This window comes from Anarhichas minor, unplaced genomic scaffold (genome assembly GCF_050575085.1).
Source record: "Anarhichas minor isolate MPS153535 unplaced genomic scaffold, ASM5057508v1 ptg000010l, whole genome shotgun sequence".
In the NCBI taxonomy this organism is placed as follows: Eukaryota; Metazoa; Chordata; class Actinopteri; order Perciformes; family Anarhichadidae; genus Anarhichas; species Anarhichas minor.
The window spans coordinates 18239622-18265145 of record NW_027466456.1 but is presented as its reverse complement, the minus strand read 5'-3'; the positions used below and the strand labels follow the sequence as shown (position 1 = coordinate 18265145).

The following is a 25524-nucleotide window of genomic DNA, read 5'->3' as shown; positions in this document are numbered from 1 at the left end:
GAGTGCCAAATGCACATTGTGGGTGAAGACATCGAGGAAGAGAGGGATTACTTGGCTGTCACGCTGGTAAAATGCGTGTGCGCACATTTGTAGTTGTGTGTGTTTTGTGTTATGATGAAGACTTTGTTTTCCGCTCAAAACAAAAAAGCTTTCCCTGGTGTCGTTGCCTCAGTTTCACACCAGACTATAAAATGCCGTTGTTCTGTTTTCACATTTCTCCGTTCAAGTAAATATTTCACAGGATCGAAAAAAGTGTCCAACTTAGTTTCAGAGCGCCTGCCCCCCCCCCCCCCACTGATTCTAGTTGTCAGGTTTGAGTGCAGCTCCGCCACAATAATGTTGTTGTACAATGTTAACGCGACGACACACACCAACGATGAACAAAGACTTGCAGCCGAGAAAGCGTTAGTCGCATTGAGTTGCCTTCACCCTGTTTATGATACGAGTTATGGTCAGCCTTTTTTCAGCAACAGTCATTTCATTGATTTACATTCTGAAATGTCTCTTATATCGTGTTGTTTTTGTTTTCAGTGGCAAAATTTGCATATTTCACTGTTTACGGATGTGTTATAGACTAAACGAATAATAGATTAATCATGAGTAAAATCAGCAGATTAATCGATGATGATAACAATCTTTAATTGCAGCCTTATTTTCCTTCAGCTTTCTTTGAAAGCAGCTGACTTTCAAAGCAATGTTGCAGTACGGCAGAGTTTTTTTGTCGTCCCAGCTTAATGTGGAAGAAATGACTTCAAAGAGGGGATTATTTTCACCGTTGCCCTCTGTGCTGATGAAAGTGTGACTCTGTGTGCCCGACCAGGAAACTTACTGGGAAAATGTTCTTGATTTTGAACCCTGCTGCAGAGTCTGAGCGGAGGTCACAGTAGATGGAGGTAAATTAGCGAGCTGGCCGACGCTAATCACGGCTCACTCGGGGAAGAGTGGAAGTGGAGACGTTTGATGAAGTCAGGAAAATGAGGGAACACATGGACGATCTGTTTCGAGAGGAAGTTCGCTCTGCAGATGCTGCTCTGTCACTGCTTAATGAGATGCCCCCCCCCCCTCTCTCCGTCCCTGTGTCTCTATCCAGCTTTCTTACCGATCTTTCCTTCAGTCCTTCCTCGCTGCATTTCCTCCCTTTCGTTCCCGACTTCCTTCTCCTGCTTTTGTTTGTTCCACACCTCTGCTTCCTCCCGTCTCCTTTCCATCAGTTATTTTGAACCTGTTATTTTCTCCTGCCACCTCCACCTTCCTTCCCTCTCTTTTTATTCATTGGTCTCGCTCTCTCATTTCTCCTTCCACATCTTATTTCTTCGCTCTAAGACATCTACCTTCCGTCCTCCCACACTGTCGCTTGGACTTTTCTGGTTCTCTCTCACTTCATCAATCACACTCTCGCTGTCTTATGCACAGAAGTGCAAGTGCATTTCTAATGCTTTCCTTATCGTTGCACCACTAAAATGATCTTTCCGTTTTTTTCCCCGTACAAAAATGATAAATAAAGACCAACAAGCATTGGAGGGGTTTCAAACACTTCCAAATCAAAGAGGCCCGGCGTGGGCAGGGAATGCGATGATGGTAATCCTGTGTGAAGAGTACATCCTCGCCAACCAATACCGTGGAGCCACGACGCACAACCGACGGTCCTAATCCATTTATGCTACCAGTGGGAGAGACAATTCTTTTCAATCTCGTCTGAAAGGGAAACTATCATTTCATTTATCATCCGTTTGTTTTTATGACATCTGCATTTTTAGATTAGGAGTTAAATCTCGAGGTCTTATCGCTGTATGTAGTGCCACGTGCTCTTTGCCACAGTGGTTCTGCAGAGGACTGTCCAGCCTGTGTGGCACTTATTCTAAACCCTAAACAGCAAACACACAGTGAGAGCGAGAATCCACTGGATGTTGGTTGAATCACAGGGAGCCAACTGCAAGAACTGTACGAAATATATTTAGTATGCTACTGTATGTTGAAATCAGTTAAACAGAGACACGTTTTCCATTTTAGGAAGAGAGAATATCAAACAGTGGTGAGAGAAGGAGTCGGGAAGATGAAAATTGTCCTCGGGCGCTGTTCTGTTCTGTTTTGAACAAAGAAAGCACTAAAAAGAAGAGAGATGCTGCTTCCTAATTAGAGCTTGAAGGAGTCACTCCAGTTGCTTGAAGCTCCATCAATTTCACGATGCTGTGATAAGATGGCAGAAAGCATTGGGTAGCAGTCGGTTTACTACCAAGGGACCACCACAGGGGAACACAAGGGGAACACCTTTTTAATTGTCTCTTTGTCTGGGTTCTACTTTCAGAAGGAAGTTTTAGATCTACTCTCTTTAAGTTTTAAAAGGAATATCGAGATGTCTGACATCCAGGTTTACTGTGTTCATTCTTCCTTGTGTTCATTGTGTTGGCCTTTATACCAATGTGTTGCAGCACGGACGCACACATCCATAGACATGGAATCAGATAATGTGGAAATAAGAGTTGCAGCAGCATCACAGGGCCACATTTCCACACACAAATTAACTTAGTGGTGCAGGAGAAATAATAGTCTTGGTAATAAATATATGTTGTGACGCATAATGGACGGTGGTCATGCAGTATATCAAGTATCACAGCGCCACCTTGATCATCCTGTGCAGTGTGTCAATATAATTTAATATGTAGAATTTTCTTTTGGTCTGACTATTTCTTCTACTCTTTGCTTTACTGTTGCAGACCACCACAGACGTTCAGTGGTGGAACACGGCTTTGTTTAACTTTGTTTGTGAGCCCCAACAAATTCTAGTGTCTGAGGGGGAATAACAATTACTTTATTTGTCTAGCACTTTTCAAAGCAAGAGTTATAAAGCCCTTCAAATAGCAACAATTCAGACTAATAGTATGTACATTTAACAAGACAATAATACATATAACAAAGACAAATGAATACAAACAAAAATACATAATACGGTATAAATAACACTGATTTAGTTTTAACCACAACCATGGTCGTTAAACATGAAAACAAAGCTCCTCTAACCTTAAAGTGGTCAGAGCATCAGATCAGACAACACGTCTATGTGTAATTCTGGACAAACTATGTGTGTTGTCATTTGATTTATGGATCAAACTGTTAAACTCAAGGTCAAGGGTCTCCCAAAGACGAGCCTAATGAAAATGCTTATTAAATATTGTATTCATTTATGAATGAAGTGATCAGGTGGAGCCATAAAAAGGCAATGAGATGGAGACACATATGGCCAGATGAACAGACGCGCTACCGGACCAAAGGAAACGGAGAGATAACATATTTAATAATTTACGGCTTATCATTTCTAATCTTATCAAATTTTCATTCCATTTTTGTATTTCATCTGTCGGACCAGCCTCTTGTTTCCTCAGAAAAACTGGGTCTGTACATTTGCACCATGAAACCAAATGTAACCTCGTGTGGACGCGACGTCGTTCTGCTTTTGATCAGATATTCATACGACAAAGCCGAGGTCTGACTTTTTAAAAGAAAAGTTTTGTCCTAGCTTTTTCTTTCCCCTTTCTTTTTGCTTGTCTTGCTTTGTTCACTACTGTTTATGCATGAGATTGTTCAGAGTCCTTTCACCAGCCATTGCAGCTCAGTGAGAGACATTCAGACATGGACAGCATCAGAACAAATGTGACACTTGCTCCCAAGGCCTCAGTGTGAACCGTGTGGGAGTGGCTGGTGCTCCATTAGAGGTGTCAGCAGGGCAGCATAATGTCAACGTCAAGCTGCACTCTTCCTTCGCTTAAGATGGGGTCCTGTCAGCTGTAAATCACACCGCCAAAGTCAGCATCAGGGTGTCGGCCTTTACAAATGAGTTCTGCAGAGGCAGCTTGGCCGCGGCACAATCTGAAATCACCGCTATTTGTTGGCAAGTACAAGGATAATGGAAGTAGATGAGCGCCTACTTGTTTTTCTGCCTGAGGAGTGGATGTGAGATGGAGGCCTTGGGACAGACGCTGTGGATTTTAGACACTAATAATCTAATGTAAATCAGAATCATGTGAGAATGAAATACATACATGCCACAACCAAAAAAGGTCAATTTGAAGACGTGATTTGTTGTCTATACACTGCCTGCACAATTATTAGGCAAGTTGTATTTTTGAGGATTCATTATATTATTGAACAACTACAGAGCTCTCGGCCAATCCAACATGTTAATAAACCTCAAACCTGAATATTTAAGAAAGTAAAAGTGAGGTTTGGGCTTTCTTGGGAGAATATCTATGTGTGCACAATTATTATGCAACTAAATGAAAAACCAAAATTCTCCCATCTCACGTTTATTTTCATCTGTTGAAGTGAGAATAATAAACAAACAACTCAACATTTACAAATAAACATTTCTGACATTTCAAATAAAAAAAATCAGTGACCAATATAGCCTTCTTTTCAATAACAGTAATAAGCCTTCCATTCATGGATTCTGTCACTTTCTTGATCTGTTGACGATCAACCACAGCCTCCCAGACACTGTTAAGAGAGGCGGACTGTTTCCCTTCACCGTAAATCTCCCGTTTAAGAAGGGCCCACAAGTTCTCAACAGGGTTTAGGTGAGGTGAGGAAGGGGGCCATGTCATTATTCTTTCATCTTTAAGGCCTTTACTGGCTATAGCCACGCGGTGGAGTACTTCGAAGCATGCGATGGAGCATTGTCCTGCATAAAAATCATGGTCTTCTTGAAAGATGCAGACTTTTTCCTGGACCACTGCTTGAAGAAAGTGTCTTCTAAAAACTGGCAGTAGGTTTGGGAGTTGATTTTGAGTCCATCTTCAACCCGAAAAGGTCCAACTAGCTCATCTTTAATAACGCCAGCTAGTTGGACCTTTTCGGGTTGAAGATGAAGGGAAACAGTCCGCCTCTCTGAACAGTGTCTGGGAGGCTGTGGTTGATCGTCAACAGATCAAGAAAGTGACAGAATCCATGAATGGAAGGCTTATTACTGTTATTGAAAAGAAGGGTGGCTAACAATATTTTAAAAAATACAACTTGCCTAATAATTGTGCACGCAGTGTATATAAGTATGTGTGTGTGTGTATGTTTATTAATGTTAGTACGAATATCATAGACATCATTATGCTACAAAATCAGGTACTGAACGCAGAATCACCCAACAGGCTCAGCAATACCATGGGAGATATTGATAGAAATATGTGCTAAACAAGACAACAGTGTGCGACATTACTAGATACAGTACGAACTGGAACAACAACACAGTCTATTAGTTAAAGACAAAGTAAAACATCTGGAGTCACAACCTCATCTCAGCATTTGTAATAGATTTTCAGACGGCTCATGAAACACTGAAGGACTTTCTGAGGCATTTTCCGCAGTGTTTCAAATCTATATTACAATTTGTCTTGTAGTTTTTTTCCCCTTGACGTGTGTCCCAGCCAAGCTATCCACGCTGCCCCGGTTACCACATCAAGCTGAAATGAGAAACCAGGGAGTCATTACAAGTTCCAATGACTTTTACCTCCACACGGGGCCCCGTGATTCATGGCGCTCTGCAAATACTATACTGCTCTTGTCGGCCCTTCACACCAGCTGCCTTCCTAGATATTTTATGGCCACCGCTGACGCACTCTGATTAGGCTATTTATATGTTCACAACAGAGTAGAAATGGTTTACTGACAAGAAGCCATTAGAGAAAGAAGAAAACTTCCCAATGTCAGCAGTAAGTAGCACTTCAAGATTCTGACTTTTCAACATGCACGTGGTGTCGGTGGATAAAAGCACGTTTTTGACATTCTCTCCTTCTCCTTTGCGCCTCTTCGCCTGTTACACCGCCGACATTTGAAGTCCTGCTGGACTACGTTCAAGTTCCAGGCTTGAGCTTCATCAGAGTAGTGAGAGCCGCGCAGCCTCTCTTGTCAGAAAGTCATTAGTAAGTGGGCTCCTTCAACACACTGGGCTCCTTCTGAACCATTCTGTCCATTTGAAACCTTGAACATTTCTTCTCTCAAATTGTTGAAAGCAATTATGTGCTCAGGTTTAGAGGTGGCTGAGTCGGGTGAGGCGGGGGCCACTAACATTTGATTTGCAGAGTACTTTGAAGTAAAAAGGGGACTCATCGCTGCTACAAAAGCGTGTGTGTGTGGACGTGTGTGCGCTATAATAAATGATTCAGAATGTTACGGCAGTCTTAGCCTTCAGTCTGAAATTGAAATAGAGTCTCTGCTTTAATCTTGCAGACCGCAGCAGACTGTGGCACTAAGGTTACACAAGGATCAGAGCAGCCACCGGAGCTCTGCTGCGCCTGTAATAAAAAAATGTAATGGACGGATATAAAGCCACTGAAATAACAAAGATCTAAAATATATCAATCATGTCTTTTTCATTACCTCGGAGACAGTCAAGAGTGTGTGTGTGTTTGCTTTTATCTCAGTGTACATAGACAGAGATTAAATACTAGACAGCCACAACTAAAGATAACTTTAATTGTCAGTTAGTTAGCTGATTATTTTCTTGATTAATTGACTGCTAATTTTTTCTATAAATTATCGGAAAATAATGAAAAATGCCCACCATGGGGACATAAGTCCAAAAGTCAACATCTAGAGATGTAAATTCTACAATGATGAGCAGAATACACTCAGCCCAAAGACACCAGTCAGGTACCAGTAAATGTTTGAAAAGTGACTCAAACGACAAAGTTAAATCTTGATTTTATTGATGCATGAAAGACGGGCGTGTAACAAAAAGACACTTCGTAAATACATTTTAAAAAGCGTACACTTGCAAACACATTATTCACAAAAAAACATCTTCACAGTTTAAAAATACAAGAGCTGTGAAACAAATGAATGGTTGTGATGAATATGCTTAACACTTGAGAATAACTATCGTGTTCCTAATGGCCTGCCGAATACTTGATAATTCATTAATTATCAAAATAGTCAAAGTCATAAATATTCAGCACTTTTCAAAGTGCACACATGGTCAAACCAGGAAGATCAGGCGTTTCTACGTCTCGATGTCCCTCGTCAGCTGGTCAGTATCGTTACTGTAAACTGCTTCGACTCGCTGCTTCACATGAAACGTGTCCAGCTATGGATCATCAAACTTCAGCCCCGTGCACAACCTGCAGCTCTGCTCATGAGGTTTTTCCTGAGCAGATTGTCACTGATTGATCCGTTCGCCTCCGACTGGAACAACACTTTTCGTTTTTTCTTCAAGTGTTGCTTTAATTTATTACCACGCAGTCAAAATACAGTGTGATTGATCAATAACTGCGTACTAATTTACTACGCTAAATCAATGTGGATGTTTCTCCCATATCTGAGATGCTTCTTCTTAGCAGCAGCAACATCAAGGCGTCGTTTTTTTTCATGTGTGCTAAAATTCAGCCTTTTTGGTCAGACAGTGTTGTTATTGTCTCCGAAGTCATCACCTCTAATCTAGAAGCAGATTCTTTCCTTTGTCTTCCTCCCGGCCTGAGAGGCTGTATGTGGCTGAATGACTCAGCACCTTATATTTAGAAAAGATTGAATTTGCTTTGGGGAAGAATCTGTTAAAAATAATTTAACAACCTTTTAAAGCTGACACAAAATGTACAATTATTATTATGCAACACACCAGGAAGTGGCGACTCAGAATGATGACTTATAAGTGTTCAAATATCATCGAGCTGCTCACCATACAGCACCTTTTTGATGAAAAATGTCAGCTCAACAGAAGCCTGGTGGACACAGAAGCCTTTTACAGTGCGTTGGTTGGTGTTTTCTTTGCTCAAATATTTGAAGCACTCAGTCCTGATTTCACTGACAAAGCAAATTATACTTGAAGGGTCGACACAGTTTGAGCCTTCAAGTGGAGCAGTGAGTGGTGCGGTGCGTCTGTGGAATCCAGATACGAGTTTGAAGTAGTGCTGATTTTGTAAGTATTGACCTGGGGAAAATGTTTGTTGACACCGCACTGAGCATCTGTTCCTATCTCCTTCCTCCCTCCTCTTCCATCTGTCCATCTCGACTCACCTCCTCCGGTGCAGGTCCACCTGTTGAAGGACCAGCTGACTGCGGAGGCCACGGCGCGGCTGGAGGCCCAGGCCCGAGTCCACCAGCTGCTGCTGCAGAACAAAGACCTGCTGCAGCACATCTCCCTGCTGGTGAAACAGATTCAGGAGCTGGAGCTCAAGATGTCTGGACCAAACTCCAGTAAGAGACTTATACGCACATACAGTACATACTGCATGCTGGAGTTTATATCAACGAGTGCACGCTTGCTGCAACATCTCACCCCTTCCATCTCTTTTAGCTATTCTGATCTCATTTTGATCCAGTATAGTAAAGAGACAGGTGAGCAGGAAGATATCCATTGAAAACATGAATTATATGTGCATGGGTGATCAATCCTTCACTTAAAATATATATATATATACAATATATATAATGTTACGGTCATTATATGCAAATTATATGTAAAAATACAATCGTAATTGATTCTTTGTTAAATCTTATTTACTAGAATAACTTAGATAGCACACACCTCTGCCAATACAGCACTGTCCTCTCAATGAGTTATTTAAACAGTAGAAATGTATTCTTCATATAATTCATATGATATCGACAAGATATAAGTAAATACTTGAGAAAGTAACAAAAAATTATTTGAAAGATTATTTCTTTCTCGGAATGTTTAAAAGTAATTTAACAAACTCCTGGAAGTGCAACTGAAATAAACCAATTGGTCGAATTCACCACGAATGGATTGCAGACGCAGATGGCCCCATGAATTGCTATCTGCCCCGTCTCAAGGTCCATTTCACCAAAGGCACGGCACTAATGATAATACAGCAGGGTCCGACAGTCGGCTCCGCACAGTGCTGGTTCCGGTTCCCGGGCCTCCCTTCCTTCCTGCGAGAGGCAATCCGCTATCTTATCGGCCAACATTTCAGAAAGTCAGTGGGGAAAATATTGTCTATTTGCCACCTCTGCACCTTGGACATTTTTTTGAAAAGACCTCATTTCGCACAAGGTTAGGAAAACTGTGATATGGACGCAAAATATACGATGAAATCTCAAAATATACATCATGAAATGCATCCAACATTTTCGATGCAATAGAACTTTCTCACGCACAGAAATGCATCAATTACGGGTGCATTTCAGTTGTAGTGTGTCAGTTTAAGAGTTGGCTCAGCATTGTTATTGACCCACCTTCAATGGAATGGAGTCTTTTTACAGCATTCAGTAGAATTCTGCAGCATGAAACCGGGTCTGGCTCTGGCTGAGAAGAGGTGGGGATCCTCTTGAAGGAATACTCCTAAAATACATGTTTTGAATTCTGTGACAAGTTTCCAGAGTTGTAAAATGACTTCCTGGATCATATTTGATTTTCTCACCGGTACCTTAAACAACACGCCCCCAAACAAGCTCTGCCCCCTGAGTTGTTATAACACAGGGCTGCTTTCGGTTGAATCCCCACCTGCTTTGTAATGCATCTTTTAATTCGTTTTTCTCGCTCACTCACTGTGCGACCTGAACATTGCCTTTCACGCTCCATGTGTGTCTGATAAAACAGAGCCGCAGACTTTAGATTTCCGTCTCACAACAGAGAGGAAACAGATTATACCTAAGGGGCGGTTCCAGAAGCTTCTGTGGATATTTTTATAGCTGCTGTTGCTGCTTTTTGAGATCACTGCTATGAATCCAAACTGCCATGAAGGAGCCAACTACACACGTCTTTTAATCTTTAATGCTTATTAAGGGTTAGTATTAGAAGTATTCCTTTAATGTGTCCTCCTCTCAGTTTCTGAGCTGCAGGTCTGTTCTCCGTTTCCATAAAGAAGGAAACCAAGCGTGTTTCAGTGAGCAGCCCTGACGATGATGAAATGCTTTGAAACATGTTTTCTTTTTTTCTTGCTTACCCAATACAAAACTGATTTATTGGTAACTGAGTGATTGATTTTGTTAGAGTTTTTAGGGGCCGGTTTCCACCACAATTCGCAGATATCTGTATCACATACATTATTCTTCTGTCATGATCCAGCAGGAGGGGTGACGGCAGATGAATTTAAATCGAGGCAAAGTGGAACTTTTGATTGTTGTATGAAATATGACGTGTCCTTTATTCCTTGGCTCTCCCTCCCTTTGCTCATTCATCATTTTTCGATCTCATCTCCTCTCTGCAGTGGGATCTCAGGACAGTCTGTTGGAGATCACCTTCCGGTCTACGGTACCTTCAGTGATCTGCGACCCCACAACACCCAAACCTGATGTGTCCGCCCTCAACCTGCCCGCGCTGGGCTCCACCGACGGGACCGGCAATGCCTTCTCGTCTTCCAATGGGACTCTGGGAAGCCCCCTAGGTAGGGACAAGTGTCTTCTCAAACTGGAGCGTTTCCGTTTCCTCCCGGGGCCTCCGCCTCCTCAACTCCCCTCACCTCCCCCGCTGCACAAGGCCGACAGGCCCGAGAGCGAAGGCCAAGAGGTGTCTGAGGTGAAGTTGTTGTCCCACGACCTCAAATCTCTGGGCTGCCTGGACTTTGCCGAGAGGTTTCGCGAGTCGGGCATCGCCTCGGAGTACGAGTCGAACACGGACGACAGCGATGACAATGAGGATGATGGGGAGGACGATGAGGAGGAGGGGATGGAGATCTTTGGCTGGGGGAGGGACGAGGAGACGCTGAGGCTGCTTAATGTTCTCAACAGACAGGGAGCTCCTGACTGTCTGGGAGATGAAATAGCGGTATAACGCACTAACCTGCTCCCCGGAAGAATCAACAGCCTTTTCCTGTTTCTGTCCATTCACACAAACTACCCTGTAGGAATAACCATGTAGCGAACTAACCTCTGTCAGACAGTTATATACACAAGGCTTACGCCAACATATTGGTGTAATATAGTTGCGATTGCATATAAGAGAAAGGAAAGACTCAAAATAGATGAATAGATGAAAGCATATGTAGGCGGAAACTCGAGTAGCCCTGATCTGGTCAAACTGAATGTGGTCGGCTAACGTAGAGATCCTGAACACAGGAGCCACTCGTGCGTCTTTAGGGTTACATGTTGTACTCGGCAGAGGGAAGAGAATCTTAGCTACTTGGTTTACTTTGATAGAAGTGGGTTGGCTGCAGATTTACTCCCTTGCTCACTGACTGGGGTGCTATGCGTTCAGTGCTGCCACTAGTAGCCAAATGCTATTAGCGACATTTATTTATTTGTTCACTTGTTACACTGGATAAGTTGCTATAAGAACACTGCCCTCCCCCCCTTTGTGTCTGTTTTGACATGCTTCACATACAAAATACATATATTTTATTTATGAAATTATTTATTTACCACGTGAATGTACACGAGGCAGTAGCAACAACTGGGGTCCCTGGTGAGGCTTAAAATCAGTACGAGCTGACTCAGGGTCAGTGCGTGTCGTCAGTTATGCCTGTAACTGTCACAGTTACTCTCTGTTTGCTGCTATCAAATACATAGCTTATATTTGCAGTCAAAAGTAAGATGATAATTTCTTCAAAAATTCAGTCGGAACACACTTGAGGAGTATCAGCATCACCTTAATTAAGTGTCCCCTACCGGTCACACCTGTGATACACGTCTCAAGAGACGACTGTGTGAATCGAATCGCTAATCTATGTGCATGCACACCTATTCTTTACAATCTTGTTTCCTTTTCGCCTTCTCTCTTTATTACGCACACATACCTGAAATCCGTACATCACACACACACACGCTCCCAAAGTCTCCTCCCAGCTCTCTGCTGCTGAATTTGCAGTTTGAGCAGTTCTGTAACAAAATCAGGGAGTTTATCTTCAGAGTCTTTCCTCCTTTCATTCAACGGATTGAATTTGTGAGTTAGCCTAGTCTTTATCGTGGAATTGAACCAAAAGTTGGAGGTCAGTTCAGGGGCAAGCTCTCACTTTGTCAGGATCGGGAGCGTAGCTGTCGGCCGTGCCGGCAGGAACAAGACGACAGGGTTTGGGGACCGGAGAGACTGATGAGCTCTTGTCCTTGCTGGAGAGAAACTCTTCTGATGAACACTTCAGGAAAGAACTTTATGACTGTCTCTATGTTTGGAGAGGGGGAAGTCCTTTTCTTGAGCTCATAATAATAATTATTATTCAAAGACTATTTTTAGACAGAAAATCTGTATCTGTACTGTATGTACAAACTTTGTTTTCTATGTCATCCCACAGAAGTGTTGAACTGCTCCGTCCTTGACTCCTGCAGGCTGCCCTCTTTTGGTCTCCTCACAGTTTGTTGACTTGGTAGTCAGAGCATGTTTGCACTCTCTTCACTTGTCCCCCCCCCCCCCCCCCCCCCCCCCCGCTTTTTAATTTATGTAAAGCCAGGATTAGTCGGACCTCGAGGAATGCCGTTTGTTTCTTTTATTCCTCCCGTAAACAAAAACTCTTCCCCTCGTGCCAGAACAGCAGCTCACGGATGACAGCCAAAAGTGGTCTCATTTGTTCAAACCCAGCTCTGTGTATGGGCCTCCAAGCACAACGCAGTATTAAAGTGTTCATTTTGTTTCACGAGGAAAAGCCACAGAGTTTTCTTTCTGCGTACTGTAGCCCCAGATTATCACAGCACTCCTGTCGCACCATTGCAGGGTTAGCACCGGCCAGTATTTGGCAAAGGTAGATGCTGCAGAGATCTAAAGGGGAATCAGGCCAGTTCCCAGTGGGCTCACTATCTTTTGCAAAGAGCTTTAGGCTGATAGGATCAATCCAATTGTGTGAGCGTCCAGTAAACTGACTCCCAGTTAAGTCGCTGGCTTTCCGAACACGTTTGTGTTAAAGGATAACAGAGATTCAATCAGAGATATTATTTCTCTGAAAGTTTGTTTTGGAAATTAGTTTCAACTTTACTTAATTGGTGTCTGTCGAGCGTGGTGGAGTCAGTGGTTCTATCAAGACTACACAAACGCACAATGATGCTCCATGAATAAACCAGCAGCCACCGTCAAAAGCAGTGGAAATGCCTCCAAAAACCTACATAAATAGCTTAAATATGCGTATGTCCGTTGTTCATATGGCCTTCATTACAGGGAATGAGCGGAGAGACGGATGGAGATTGACAACCAACAAAGGTCCCCGGCCCAACTCAAACTGTGGACGTCGTGGTTCATCGTCGACGCCTTACAGTCCACTAGGGTGCCCCGTCATTACGTTTTTCACTTGGGGTGTTTTCTTTTCCTTTATATTGAATAATCTGCCAGAAATCATCTCAAACACACTCAAAAACTCCCCCAACCCATATTTACAACCGCTACACTCTTAGCTTTCTCTCTTTCTGTCACCACCCGTCAGAGTTTGTCAGTTCCTCTGACGTTTGACCCGGACGACAGGAAGCGCAGTATGAAGGATGTTCTCTTTCTTTGACACCCTCTTCTCTTGTCTCATCATCTACCTTTTTCCTTCTCTTGTTTCGTTCTCTATTCTGTCTTTTTATAATATGACTTTACCACGTACAACTCTGACGCTCCACCTTCTCCGTTTGAAGGGACAGGTGTGTCAGACGGCAAACCATCGGAGCAAAAATAAATAAACAAATGAGCTCACTGCTGAAATTATATTAATAAACAGATATTTCATCTCCAACCAGAAACATAATTCTAAAAATAGCATTTAAATCACATTTCGGCAACCGGTGCAATCAATTTGAACTGTAATGAAACCGCCCTTGAAATTGACCGAAAATATATTGAGACCTATTGCTATGAATCACCAGTTAAAGACATCTTCACACTGATATTACAATGATTTCAAAAAGGTGACCCCCATCTCATCATTCAATAGTCGCATTTAATCAAAGAACGCATTAAATTATCAGGTAAGAAATGACTTTACTACCAGGCCCAATCACATTTTTGACTTATGCAGCGAGAAGTTGCCTGGAAGCCTGGAGACAAGGGCGTGTCTGGAGAACGGGCATTATGAAAGTGATTAAGGTGCTATCAGTACGTTTTTCTATTTGTAATTACTTAAGGCCTCCTTCTTGTGCCCTCGTCCCGCAAATATGACACGCAGAACACACAGAACCAAACACAAAGTAAACACAGAACAAATATGTCAATAAGGTGTTTGATGCATTTTTAGCGACCTGACAAATTTGATTTTGTTCAAACTTAAATGCTTAAGACTGAACCTAAAAGTATTTCCGCACCAAGTCACCAATAATTTCCGTTATTCATGCGGAACCACGCAGTTAATATACAAGCGATAACACCTGAAAGTACTCTTTTGAGTTACTTGCCAGTCTTTTAGATTGATGTTTTTGTTCATACTTCTTCAAGCACAACCTTTGAGTTTGTTGTTGGACAAGTTTTTAACCAATTAAAACCAAATTAATTTACGAGACATGAGATTGGGGGCAAAGTAATGACATTATGGCAATAGCATACTTCGTCAATTTACGTTTATTTAGTTTTATTTCCTGAGTCATCACCCATCCTCATGGCACCCTAAAAAACAATTATAACATTTAAAACCCTGCCTTAAATGTGCTGCCAAATTGGTGAAACTCACATCCCGACATCAAAGTTTACTATTCTTTTTTTTTTCTTGGACTTGTTGTCCGTTGGTCTAATGTTACATTTTGTCCACCATTTGTGTGCATTTTGCATCGAACATTGGGTTCGAACCAGTGGTGCAACTGCGTTTAGTCCGAACCCTGAAGTGGTCCTTGAAAATGTGAAGACTTGACTGTATTTTCCTAATATTTCAGTTCCTGTTTTGGACATGATCATAAGTACAGAAATAAATCAAAGAGTACAAACTCTGTTTTCTGTTTCTTCCTCCTACCCTCGTGGTATTTCCGTTAACACTGCCTTAGCATTTCTGAATGCTAAACCTCTCTTCTGTTCCCAGCCTGCTCTTGACACGTGTCTCTATTCTAGCCTTTGGTGTGAATGCTCCCTTTCATATCATCTATATTTCTCTCACATGTGTTTGACCATCTCTAGAGCCCAGCTCTTCCTCAGACCTCTCCAAAATGCCAGCCGTACTGTAAACGGTCTCTTGTTGCTGATTCATCCATTCGCGGATTCATGCTGTGTGGTTGCAAAAAAAAATAACTCCCAACGCTGTGCCTTTTATCTTGATGGAGATGCTGGAGGTCTGTAACGGCTGTGTGAAGACCCCGTGTTTGGGGGTTTGTAGCGAGATCACACGCAGAAGCAGAGGGGGAGATTGGTTTCTTTTGAAAGTTATTTGTGTGGCAGGTTCAGTAAAGTTAGAAAGTTTGAACTCATTCCTGCATCTTTAACTAGTTATTGATTCAGCCTCTAATGAATGTATAGGATACAGTTGAATTGTACCAAGTGTGTGTGTGTATTTGTGGTTGTGCATATGTGAGAGTGAGGTCAATTGTGATCATCCACCTTACTTCAGAGTCGCCATAATGGGCTTCTAGCACCCATAACAGACCCTCTGGCTTCAGGGTAGCAGCGAGCAAGATGGCCTCTGTAGCTTCGACAACACGTTCCTGTAGTTTTCTGTTAACACTGCAAGAAGGATACGTGTCTATTTCTACTGGATAGGACGACTTTGAAGACGTGTCTGATGTAAATCCTACACTGTTTCACACACTTTCATTGTTTAGTTTTGAGCGTTATTGAACTCAACATCATGGAACAAGAAAAGATGAATCTTAAAAAGTGAGATTAGCGGCGGGACCACTTGGGAATCGCTGCGTCACTCACAGTACAAACATTACATCGTCTTTGCTCTTCAAAAGCTCTTTTTAAACAATTCATTTTCCCTCTCTATTCTTTAAACCGCTGAATTGCCAGTCCGGTCCGATCTCAGTCTTTATATGTGTCTCACTTTGTCTCTGTCACACACTGCGGTCTCCTCCCCCCTCTCAGCATTAATTAATTGTCTGATGGGGCTTGTCGTTGCCATCTGAGAGCCACGTTGCCAACCGGTCCCTCCAAGCAGAGCAGGCTTTGGTGACTCGCATCGATTTCCCCCGTCACGGGCATGTGTTGTTGAAACTGGGGTTAACAACTGCGACAGCTTGGGAGCGTCGCAAATCAATACACTTCTTTACAAGCTCAGTCTGTCACCTGCAGGGACACGCTTGCCAAGCCGAGACTCAGCCAGCCATTGTCTGACATACCTACACATACTTATTATGTTATGACGGGTTTCAGTCTTGAAGGAGTTTGGGTGAACAGATTGGGACTTGGTGCCTTTTTCAAAAACATCCCCCCTGTTTTAAGGCCTATGCAGCAGGTCAATGATCCTAAACACACAAACACGGGAACCAAGAAGTTTTTAAGGGCCGAACCCGCATTTGTTCTTCGCTGATCGGGTCACATGACCTCAATCCAACTGATGTTGTGTTTCACTGCTGAAGACCAAAGGCAAAAAAAAAGAAGCTTCCGTCGTGTACAAGTCAAAACTTTAGTTAGTCACATGTTAATACATAATACATTTTCTGGAAAATCAACCGATAAATTGTTAATGCATGCAATAACCATACATCCAAAAATCCAATATTGCTGTAAAACAGTCCTGCTAATTGATTTCCAACATTCCCACAGAGAATTTAAAGGGTCAGCTACCACGATATAACCGGTATGGCGAAATCTCTGACAGTTGTTTGGTCTCACGGTACATATATGAAACCTCATACTTATCTTTTAATTTCAGATACAAAGGGCTGAAGTAAGTAAGTACGTAAAGCCTTATTGATATAAAAAAAAAATGTAAACAGAGCAGTTACACAATGCTTCACTCACACAAAAAAAGTAATGAATACAGTAAAAATATATTGCAATATAAAACAGTGAGAGACAGACTAAACAAAACGAAACATAAAACAGGGATGGAGATCTATAAATAAGACTTACCTATAAAAACAGTCCGTAAAGTAAATCTGTTTGGGGAAGCTGATTCCAAAAGGTTTGGGGCTAAAAGAGCGAAGGCTGCGAAGATGAATCTTTAAAAACAGCGGCAATGCCCTCACCACCGCCTGTTGACCTCGGTGTGTTAGGAAAAGTATTACCAGGGAGAGGCTGTGTCCACATAGTGTTCTTTTCAACTACATTATGCATCCGAGAGTAGCCGGAAAAAAAAAACCCGAGTTTGACCCGACGTGCACCACACCTCCACAAACGGCTACGACGTATTAACTAAGTGTGCCCTTGTGCTTGTGAGGAGTAGCCTGAGGTTGTTTTGTTTATGTGAAGTCGTGCTGACAGAGACGTGAGGAGGTGGTGGGTCACGTATAAACCAACACTCACAAACAGACCATCGCAGTGCTGAAATTAATGAGCGTGTCTGCGCCAGAAGAGCGGAGGGAATAAAGGACTTTAAAAAGCCGAGCTATTAATCCTCTCACCTCGGCATTAACGATCAGAGTCAAACAGGAGTCCACCGAACAGCCGAGATTCACCCTGAGAAGAGAACAATCTTAGAACATTTATATTAGTGTGTGTGCTTCAGCATCTACAGCGTCCCTTACCCAACTTGCATTTGTCAGCTTTCAGTGTCTTCTAGGGCTGAAACAATTAGTTGATTAATTAAGATGGAGAGAAAATACACAATTTTGATTATCAAATAATTGTTTATGTCATTTATCAAGCAAAAATGCCAAAACATTTGCTGGGTTTTCTCTGTTATATATCATTGTAGATTGAATATATTGTGGTTTTGGACAAAATAAGCATTTGAGGCCCTCACCTTGATGGATTATGAAGTTGCTTAAGGCATTTTTCAACCTTTCTGACATGTCATAGACTCATATCAATAATAGTTTAATTAACAGATGAATCCTTTATGAAAGTAATCCTTAGTTTCAGCCCATGTGCACTTTGTGTCTCTCCAGCGTAAGCACAGTCTGCTACCGTTTACTGGTTGCTGCCCTCTAAAGCGTTACAGTCACAATCCCTGACCACATTTTACTATCAGGTTGTCGGATTTGAACTGGCGACCTTCCGCTCACATCTCTAACCCTTTGGCTGCCACTGCAGAGTTAGTTTAGACCTTTTTCTTGGAGGCGCTTTTCTTGCGTTTGCCTCAACATTCGCACAAATGTGCATGCACATTTGGAGGCAGCGGGGACTTGAGAAAAGCTGCCCTCGGGCTCTGACTAGATTTCTGCTTTGATGTTCCCGTGGTGCAGTGCTAGAGGCCGTGCTGAGCGGGCGGCTTGGCATTGCACATGATCTGGAACATGTGGAGCTCCAGATGTGAAGGTCTAAAAGAGCAAAGTGGTCTTGAATGGCGGCGCAGCTGAAGGCCCGTCTCAGCCACATCTGTCTGTCTGCCCGTCTGTCTTGTCCCGTTTCTTCTCTTTTTTACGCAGCTTCCTTTGTGTTTCTGCATAAATGAGCTGACAAAAGAAAGTTGACGACATACAAGCGTTTCATTTTGAATGGAGGTGAATGTCAGCATCGACCTTAAAGAGAACAAGAACTGAAGGGGGAAAGACTAGAGACGCCTTTGATCACTTTTAGCTCTTAGTCAGTAATATTTAAACTTGCTTGATGTGTCGTATTAAGACTCGGATAAAGAGACACGTTGAAGCTCCATGTGTTTACTCTGTCTCTTTAGGAACAAACTCAGATTGACAGATAGTGTTGAACACAAAGAATTCAAAGTTTGTCCCACTTATGAGGCCTTTCATGCCATTGATTAACTGCCTCGCTGCTTTATGCCCACCATACACACGTCCTTTTGTGTGCTTTTGTTTGGGGCTATTTTTCGTGGTTTGGGCTAGACCCCTTATTTTCAATGGAGGGAAATCTCAATGTTGCAGCCTGCAATGATATTTTAGATAGTCGTGTTCCTCCAACTTTGTATCGGCAGTCTGTGCGTGTCGTCTTCTTTTTTCAATACAACAGCCCCCATGCACAATGCCAGCTCCATAAAGACCTCAACCCCATCCAACACCTTTGGGATGTACTAAATTTGCTAACTATGAGCCAGACCTTATCATCAATATCGGTGGTCAACCTCTTATGGCTGAATGGGAGAAAATCGCCGGCAGCAACGTTCCAAAATCACAGAACAAGGGAGGAGGCGGCAGATAAATGACCGTGGTTTTGAAATCCATCCATCTATTCACATCTTCGGGCAATTTAGAATGAACGTGTTGGAGGAAGCCGGAGAACCCGAAGATAAAAACCCAAGCTAACACGAGGAGAACATGCAAACTCCACACAGATGGGCCCAAGACGGCCAGCGGGTTCAAACCCCAAACTTGCTGGTTTTATAATGACATTTTCAATAATCACATATCACATACTTTTGGCCATGCAGTAGTGTACCTAATCCTTCACATAACATCAACCTGAACAGCTTATGTAAAACCTATTCCTATTATTAAATTCTAATCCTAAAATCCTGAATTCACCCTCTGGAAAACCCCTTGTTGCCAGCATGATTTCACTTTTTTTTTTACAAACATCCTTACAAGGATTACTGTACTACTACAAAACCACACAGACACAAAGAGAATCAGAAAAGAGAAAGGCGGAGAGAGAAACAATGTTTTCCTGCAGCCTCATTTATGGCAACATGTACTTCTGTGTCTCAGACGCTCACACTCTAGGGAACCTTGGGGTCAGACAGACAGCGATTTGGCAAATGGCTGAATGAATTATTGATCCGATGACTTTGATAGGGAGGAGACTGAAGGCACCCGAACATGTCTGGTTACAACCATGCAGCATGTAGTTTGCTGTTTTTAAGCCATCCTATATGTCTGTCTCCTGGTGCGCTGCCCTGTTGTCCTGGCTGCACGTAACCTGAGTTTTAGATCATGTTGTTTTAGTGTAGCTCAGTTATGATGTATTTCATTATTTTTCTGATAAGGTTTCGTAATTTACTGCTTCTAGTTTGGTCAGTAGTTTCCCAGAATGTGTGTGAACGCGTTCCAGCAAGTGGAGTGAACTCATGCCATGTGGTTGTGGGTTTTTACAGGCATGTGGAGAGCGAGCAACAAGTATAAGAGAGCAGGCATTCCCAGCTGAGAAAAAACCGACATGCGATCCCTTTAATTAGCACATGGCGTGTGCTGTGGCTGCAATGCATTGTGGTCTGTCTGATGAGGCCGCAGTAAGTCGAGAAGTTGGCAAAGTATCTCAGCGTCTTTGATTGCTGTTGATGTGTTTGTGCCAACACTTATGATTTAGGCTGCAATGGAAATGTTTAGACAGAATATCACATTGCATGTCCGGGAAACTCAAACTATTGGCTGGATAACCATTAATCTTTGTACATGTATCCGTGATACCCAGAGGGTGAATCATTCGATCCCCTGTCTTTGTATCTGGTGCAGATGAAATATCTCAACATCTCCGAGATGGATTCACACTATTTTTTGCACAGACATTCATCTGACTGTCTTGCAGCACTATAACGTTTTAGGTTTTAGGTTAAATGTCTCGTCACCTATTTGATGAATTGCCATGAATGTCAGTCCACACATTTACTGTATGTCCTCCTCGGGATGAACTGTACTAACTTTGGTGATCCATCTCTTTTAATCTAGCTCCATCATCGGGTCAAAATGACACTTTTTGGTGATTTGGTAAACATTTCTTGTTAAGAATATTTGCCAGTATTTCTTGCTGACCTTGTAGAAACTCTCTTGTATGTGCAAAATGTAAACATTCCATCCACTAATCCCCCCCCCCCCCCCCCCCCGATGGCTGTTCACTCTGCTGTCTGTCCTTAACTAACCTGTATGACAGAGGACACACTAATGCCTCTGTCCATGTTTGTGTCATTGAGAGACACATCAGTCGGGTACAAGGATGCTCCTGCGGCTCTTTCGGAGTTTGTGGGGAAAAACATCAAAATTGAATCTCCTTTTTTCTAAACAGAGGAAGTGTCGGCTCAGGTATCTTAACGGGGTCTGCAAGGTCACGGCAGGATGAGAAGATGAATTGCTTGCGAGGCAGCAGAAACATTAGACTGCTGTAAAATGTTTATTCTACACATTAATATGTGCGTACACATAAACTGTCCACTGCTCGTACATATCAAGTTGTAACCTAGGTAGTTGATGAAATTGATATAAACTCATCCGCATCTCTTTGCCCTGTTGGACATCAGTAGCTGGCTTGACCCGCTGACTTCGCTACGAGCTTGCTTGGGTCGAGCTGAGACGGGCAAGTTCACGCCGTTGTAACTTTTCCCGGTAACGTTCTTAAACTGTTTCTTCTCGACACGAATCTTTGCCCTTTTGGTTGTAATTGTGCATGCACACACGGATGACGCACTGCAGGCTGGATTGATGCTGTTCTGCTAAGAAATGCAACACATTTAACACCAAATACACACAGTACCGAAGAAAGAACATTGTTTCGTGGCAGAGATCTGTGTGTCAAACCCTGCAGCCTCTCTGGCTGACGATCTGAGGTGCCCTCGAGATGATTAGAAGGCAAAAGGCTGGCGCAGTAATTGCTCTTCTACTGAACCGTCAGGGCAGGTTGACTCACCTCATCCTATTTACAAGAATGTAATCAGTATTGGATTCAGAGGAGATTATGTGGGATCATTCGTTGCATGGTCTAAATTCTATAGCAGAGCTTCATTAGTATTATCATGGAGGCTTTGACAGTTTTGGTGCCATGTAGCCTAAACACTGCTCCTGCCAATAAAAACAGAGGTGTAGTTTGTGGAAAGGTTACTTTAGGTGGAGGAGGAAAAGATAGAAGAAGAGAAGGAGGAGACAAATCCGTTTTGTTAATGGGGCTTCTGTCTCCCCGTGAGACTGCGGAGGCTCAGCCTGTCACGACAAGACAGATGCTGGCTGATGTTTTTGGGGATGGAATTCGACGTTTGCTGCCCGGCCGTGTTTACGTTGAGGTAGCGCCTGTTTAAAGAGAGGAGGGCAGGTCGGCTGTGACACAAGAGGCAGAGAGAGGTCAGCTTTGTAGATGGAGCCTGAGTCATCTGCAGAGCTCATAGTTTCCTCCTGTGCTGTCGGTTCCTCCTGATGCACCACTAAGTGCAGGAGGAACCAGCGAATTTGGCTACTAAGATTAGATAAAACTGAAATGATGTCCTAGAGGGGGAATTAGCCTGGAAAGCATGCTGTAGATAAGATGGAGACGGAGAACTGAAGACAATACAACTGAAACAACTGCACATTGACAATCATGCAGGAGATAAATACATCAGGCATCTTCATTTCAAGATGTGTTCGATCTATGTATGTTAGATTTATTAGATTTGTTAGATTTTCACTTTTTCCACCATCCAAGCAGATAGGAGGGAAAACACATGCTCATGCAGGCATCATTTTAAATCAGGACTTAATGTTTGTTTAAAGAGACGTCTCAATTGAATCTCTTAATTTTTAAATAGTTTTCAAATTTGCTGCAACATGATTTAAATGAGGTAAACTATGATTTAATCAGGTTTGAAAATTCTTGGTGTAACCCATCCTAAGAAAAAAAAGTATTTTCACACTGATCTTCAATATTAAGAGTTTCCTGTGTACAGAAAGTCATGAATATTACATCTGATCCTCCATAAAATTGGAAGCGAAATCCAGACGGGGCCCACTTTCCAAGTAGGAAATGACTAAAAGCCGGCACAAAGTGATGATGTGACAGGCAGCGTGTCAGTCAGAGTTCAGTCTACTAAAGCCGAAACTTCTTCCATTAATCCGGTCCTGCATACGGTCCCTCATCAGTCTGAGGAAGGCCCCTACCAGAGCCCAACCACTTTAATCATTCATGTTATAATGAACCTGGGTAAAAAATTGATGAGGGGCTCTGTGTGCGTGTGTGTGTGTGTGTGTGTGTGTGTGTACGTTTGCGTGCACGTTTGCGTGCCAGTGTAAGACGGGATGCGGGGGGTATTTTTTCTTCACTGCTTTCAAATTTCCGACATGATTGGCCTAACATATATTAATACTTTTCCACACACACACGCATGCATATCTTAATATAGCGAGGAGCTCTAATTTAATACACCAGTGATAATGATCCTGTCTGGCCTCAGGATTAGCATCTTTGTGTGTTCGAGTGAGTGTGTTTAAGGTCACTCATCCTCTCTGCCCGGCACTTGTCGCTCACATATTCTGCCTTTAGCGTCTCGCTCCGATGCAGCCGTCTTTTGCAAACCAGAACATCGTTGCTCTCTACTTCTACATGTCAACATGAAGGGCTCAATCAATTAAGGCATTTGAATTTATAGCTTAAAAATCTAATTGTTGGTTCACCTTTTATTTATTACTTTGGCAGATAAGCAACAGAATCACACTTTATTTAGCATCTGTCTCCATTTTGTAAGCAAAACGACTTTAAACGTGCACACTTAATATGCACAGGGGCGTTCTGAGATGATGGCGTGGCTGTTTTTTTTTTTGTTACATGGTCGTATAACTTGAATATGTTTGCACTTTTTCCTTCTCCGTTTGAGACGTCAAGGTAAATCTTTGCACAACTCAAAACATGTTTGACATAAAACAGTTAAATCCTGCTAATGGAACAAGAACAAGCAGAATAGTGCACCAGCCGCAAGCAAATGTCATATTGTTTTTTGGGGTTTTTCTTTTGCATTTAAATTGTTATTCGTCCAAACACACCAACACCATACACAGATACCAGAACTAGGCCCGTCAGACAGCAAAAAAAATACATTCATCACTGAACGTATCACTGAGAGCCATCGCCACTCCAATAATTATCTAAGAGTTTGGCACTTTGATGGGTGATGCCAAAGCCGAGCCAAGCTAATTACAACCTCACGCTGGCTGCCTGGCAGAGCCGAGCCGAAGTCACAGACAGAGAGGGCGTTTGGAGCTGATTTGCCCAATTACCAGTTCCACACAGTGAAAACTGTAATCATAATTACCGTGCGAGTCCTCATTATTCTTTATTAACATAGAGAAAATGACCCTGGAGTGAAAAATATACACTTTTTAGCTGCAGCTGTTGATGATAGAGAGACATTAGTGTTGGAGCAGGGTATACATTTTGTTCTACTTCGTAAAGGTCAGCCGCTCTGCTAGTTCACCTCTTGCAGAGACGACCCCTTAACTATGCCTTTAAGACTGTGCTTTAGCCAGTCCCGGTTTTGTCCATGACAAAGAAAGAACAAATCTAAAAAAAACTAAAAAAGTCTCATTTACACCCAATTTAGTTTCTTTATATTTTAGAGCACACAAGTTCAAACGCAGTAACAGAATAGATCAAATTATAATTGTGCTGTAGGATTAATATCGATGTTCCTTCTGGGGTAGATTTTGCAATCTAGTTAGTGTTGCAGAAGGTTGCGTTATCATCTCAGTTGATTCAGCGTGCCCGACCGCTGCTGGTACATGAGTGGGAGTGAGAGCCCTCTTCTTTAGCTTTGTGAACCATTTAGTTTTGTGCCCCTAAAATCACTCTTTTCACTGCTTATGTTTCTCTTCCTGCTCTGTGCACTGCTTATTCTGCAGGGTGACTGATTACATGGGATGAGATTACTGGAATTTAACAACAAATGTGAGAGTTTGGAGGGATTACACACTAAAAACAGCCTTGCCGACTCTGCTTTAATTACAACATGAACCTTCTGTGTCTGTGTTTGTTTCTGATCTTACTGTTGGAATAATGCAGTTAATCCACAGAAGCTCCCGAAGAAAGGCAGAGAGAAGGATGAACGATAATTATTGCGAAACACTTCTGGCGTGTTTGTAATTAAAAGATAACGTAACACACAAAATAACATACACTAAAGCGCATACTGTAATCTGCTGTTACACAGTCTTGCAGAAGTAAGTAAACAGGGTGCAGAAGTTCTCGGGAGTGATCGTCTCTTTGGCCTTTACCTTCACTCTGATCAAAGGATTCTTTTGTTCAGGAAATGATGCCCATGGCACCTAAATCTTAACTTCTGTCTCAAAGCTGTGCCGGGGTGTTTGAATTGTACAAAGATACTGTATTACATGAAAGGGACAGGTGCATGCTGGTGTTCTGAGAAACAACAGGAAGGCAGTTATTGTAGTTTGGTCCACTGATTCGGCCCCAATTAAGGTACTTAAGCTGTTAATTCTCAATTATAAGTGAATGCTGAAATCTCGAGGATATCATTATTTCCAATGTCGATGAACATCAATAAACCCACTGAAGAATCATATGAAAATGACGCTTCTTTTATCTCCAGAACTTGACAATCATCAGGTTTTTATGAGTTTTATTCAGTTTCAAAATAATCCAGTGATGGCTGTCATCCATGTGTACATGTCATATAGGAAGTACTGAAAGCTAATTTGGCATACTTTTAATGATGCCAAAATGTAAACCTGTAGGTTTAAAAAACAGGGCTCAGTGTCAGACACTGAGAACCCTTCCAGTGTATACTAATACTGGCAGTACACCATTTCGGCAGTTCTTATGCAAGAGCTTTTATTTAACATGTTTTTTATTATTATTTATTTACATTATTAATACTTGTTTTATTGTTGTATGATCTGCTCTTCCACAGTCAAAAGTCTAATTGACTGATTTCGATATGCATGTTGGTATTTTTTAAGTGTTTTTCAAACTTACTGCACACTCAGATGGTGTGTATCTTTGGTATAGACAATGAAACTAGG

General features: G+C 42.3%; 1 protein-coding gene across 1 annotated transcript in view; it reads left to right on the top strand.

Annotated features, from left to right (window-relative positions):
- nos1apa (nitric oxide synthase 1 (neuronal) adaptor protein a) overlaps positions 1 to 10714 on the top strand; it is a 112313-nt gene extending 101599 nt beyond the window's left edge. The window contains exons 9-10 of the mRNA XM_076088695.1: positions 8010 to 8175; positions 10152 to 10714. Of these exons, the coding sequence (XP_075944810.1) occupies positions 8010 to 8175; positions 10152 to 10714 (729 nt within the window). The remainder of the gene's footprint in view (positions 1 to 8009; positions 8176 to 10151) is intronic.
- The last annotated feature ends 14810 nt before the right edge of the window (positions 10715 to 25524 follow it).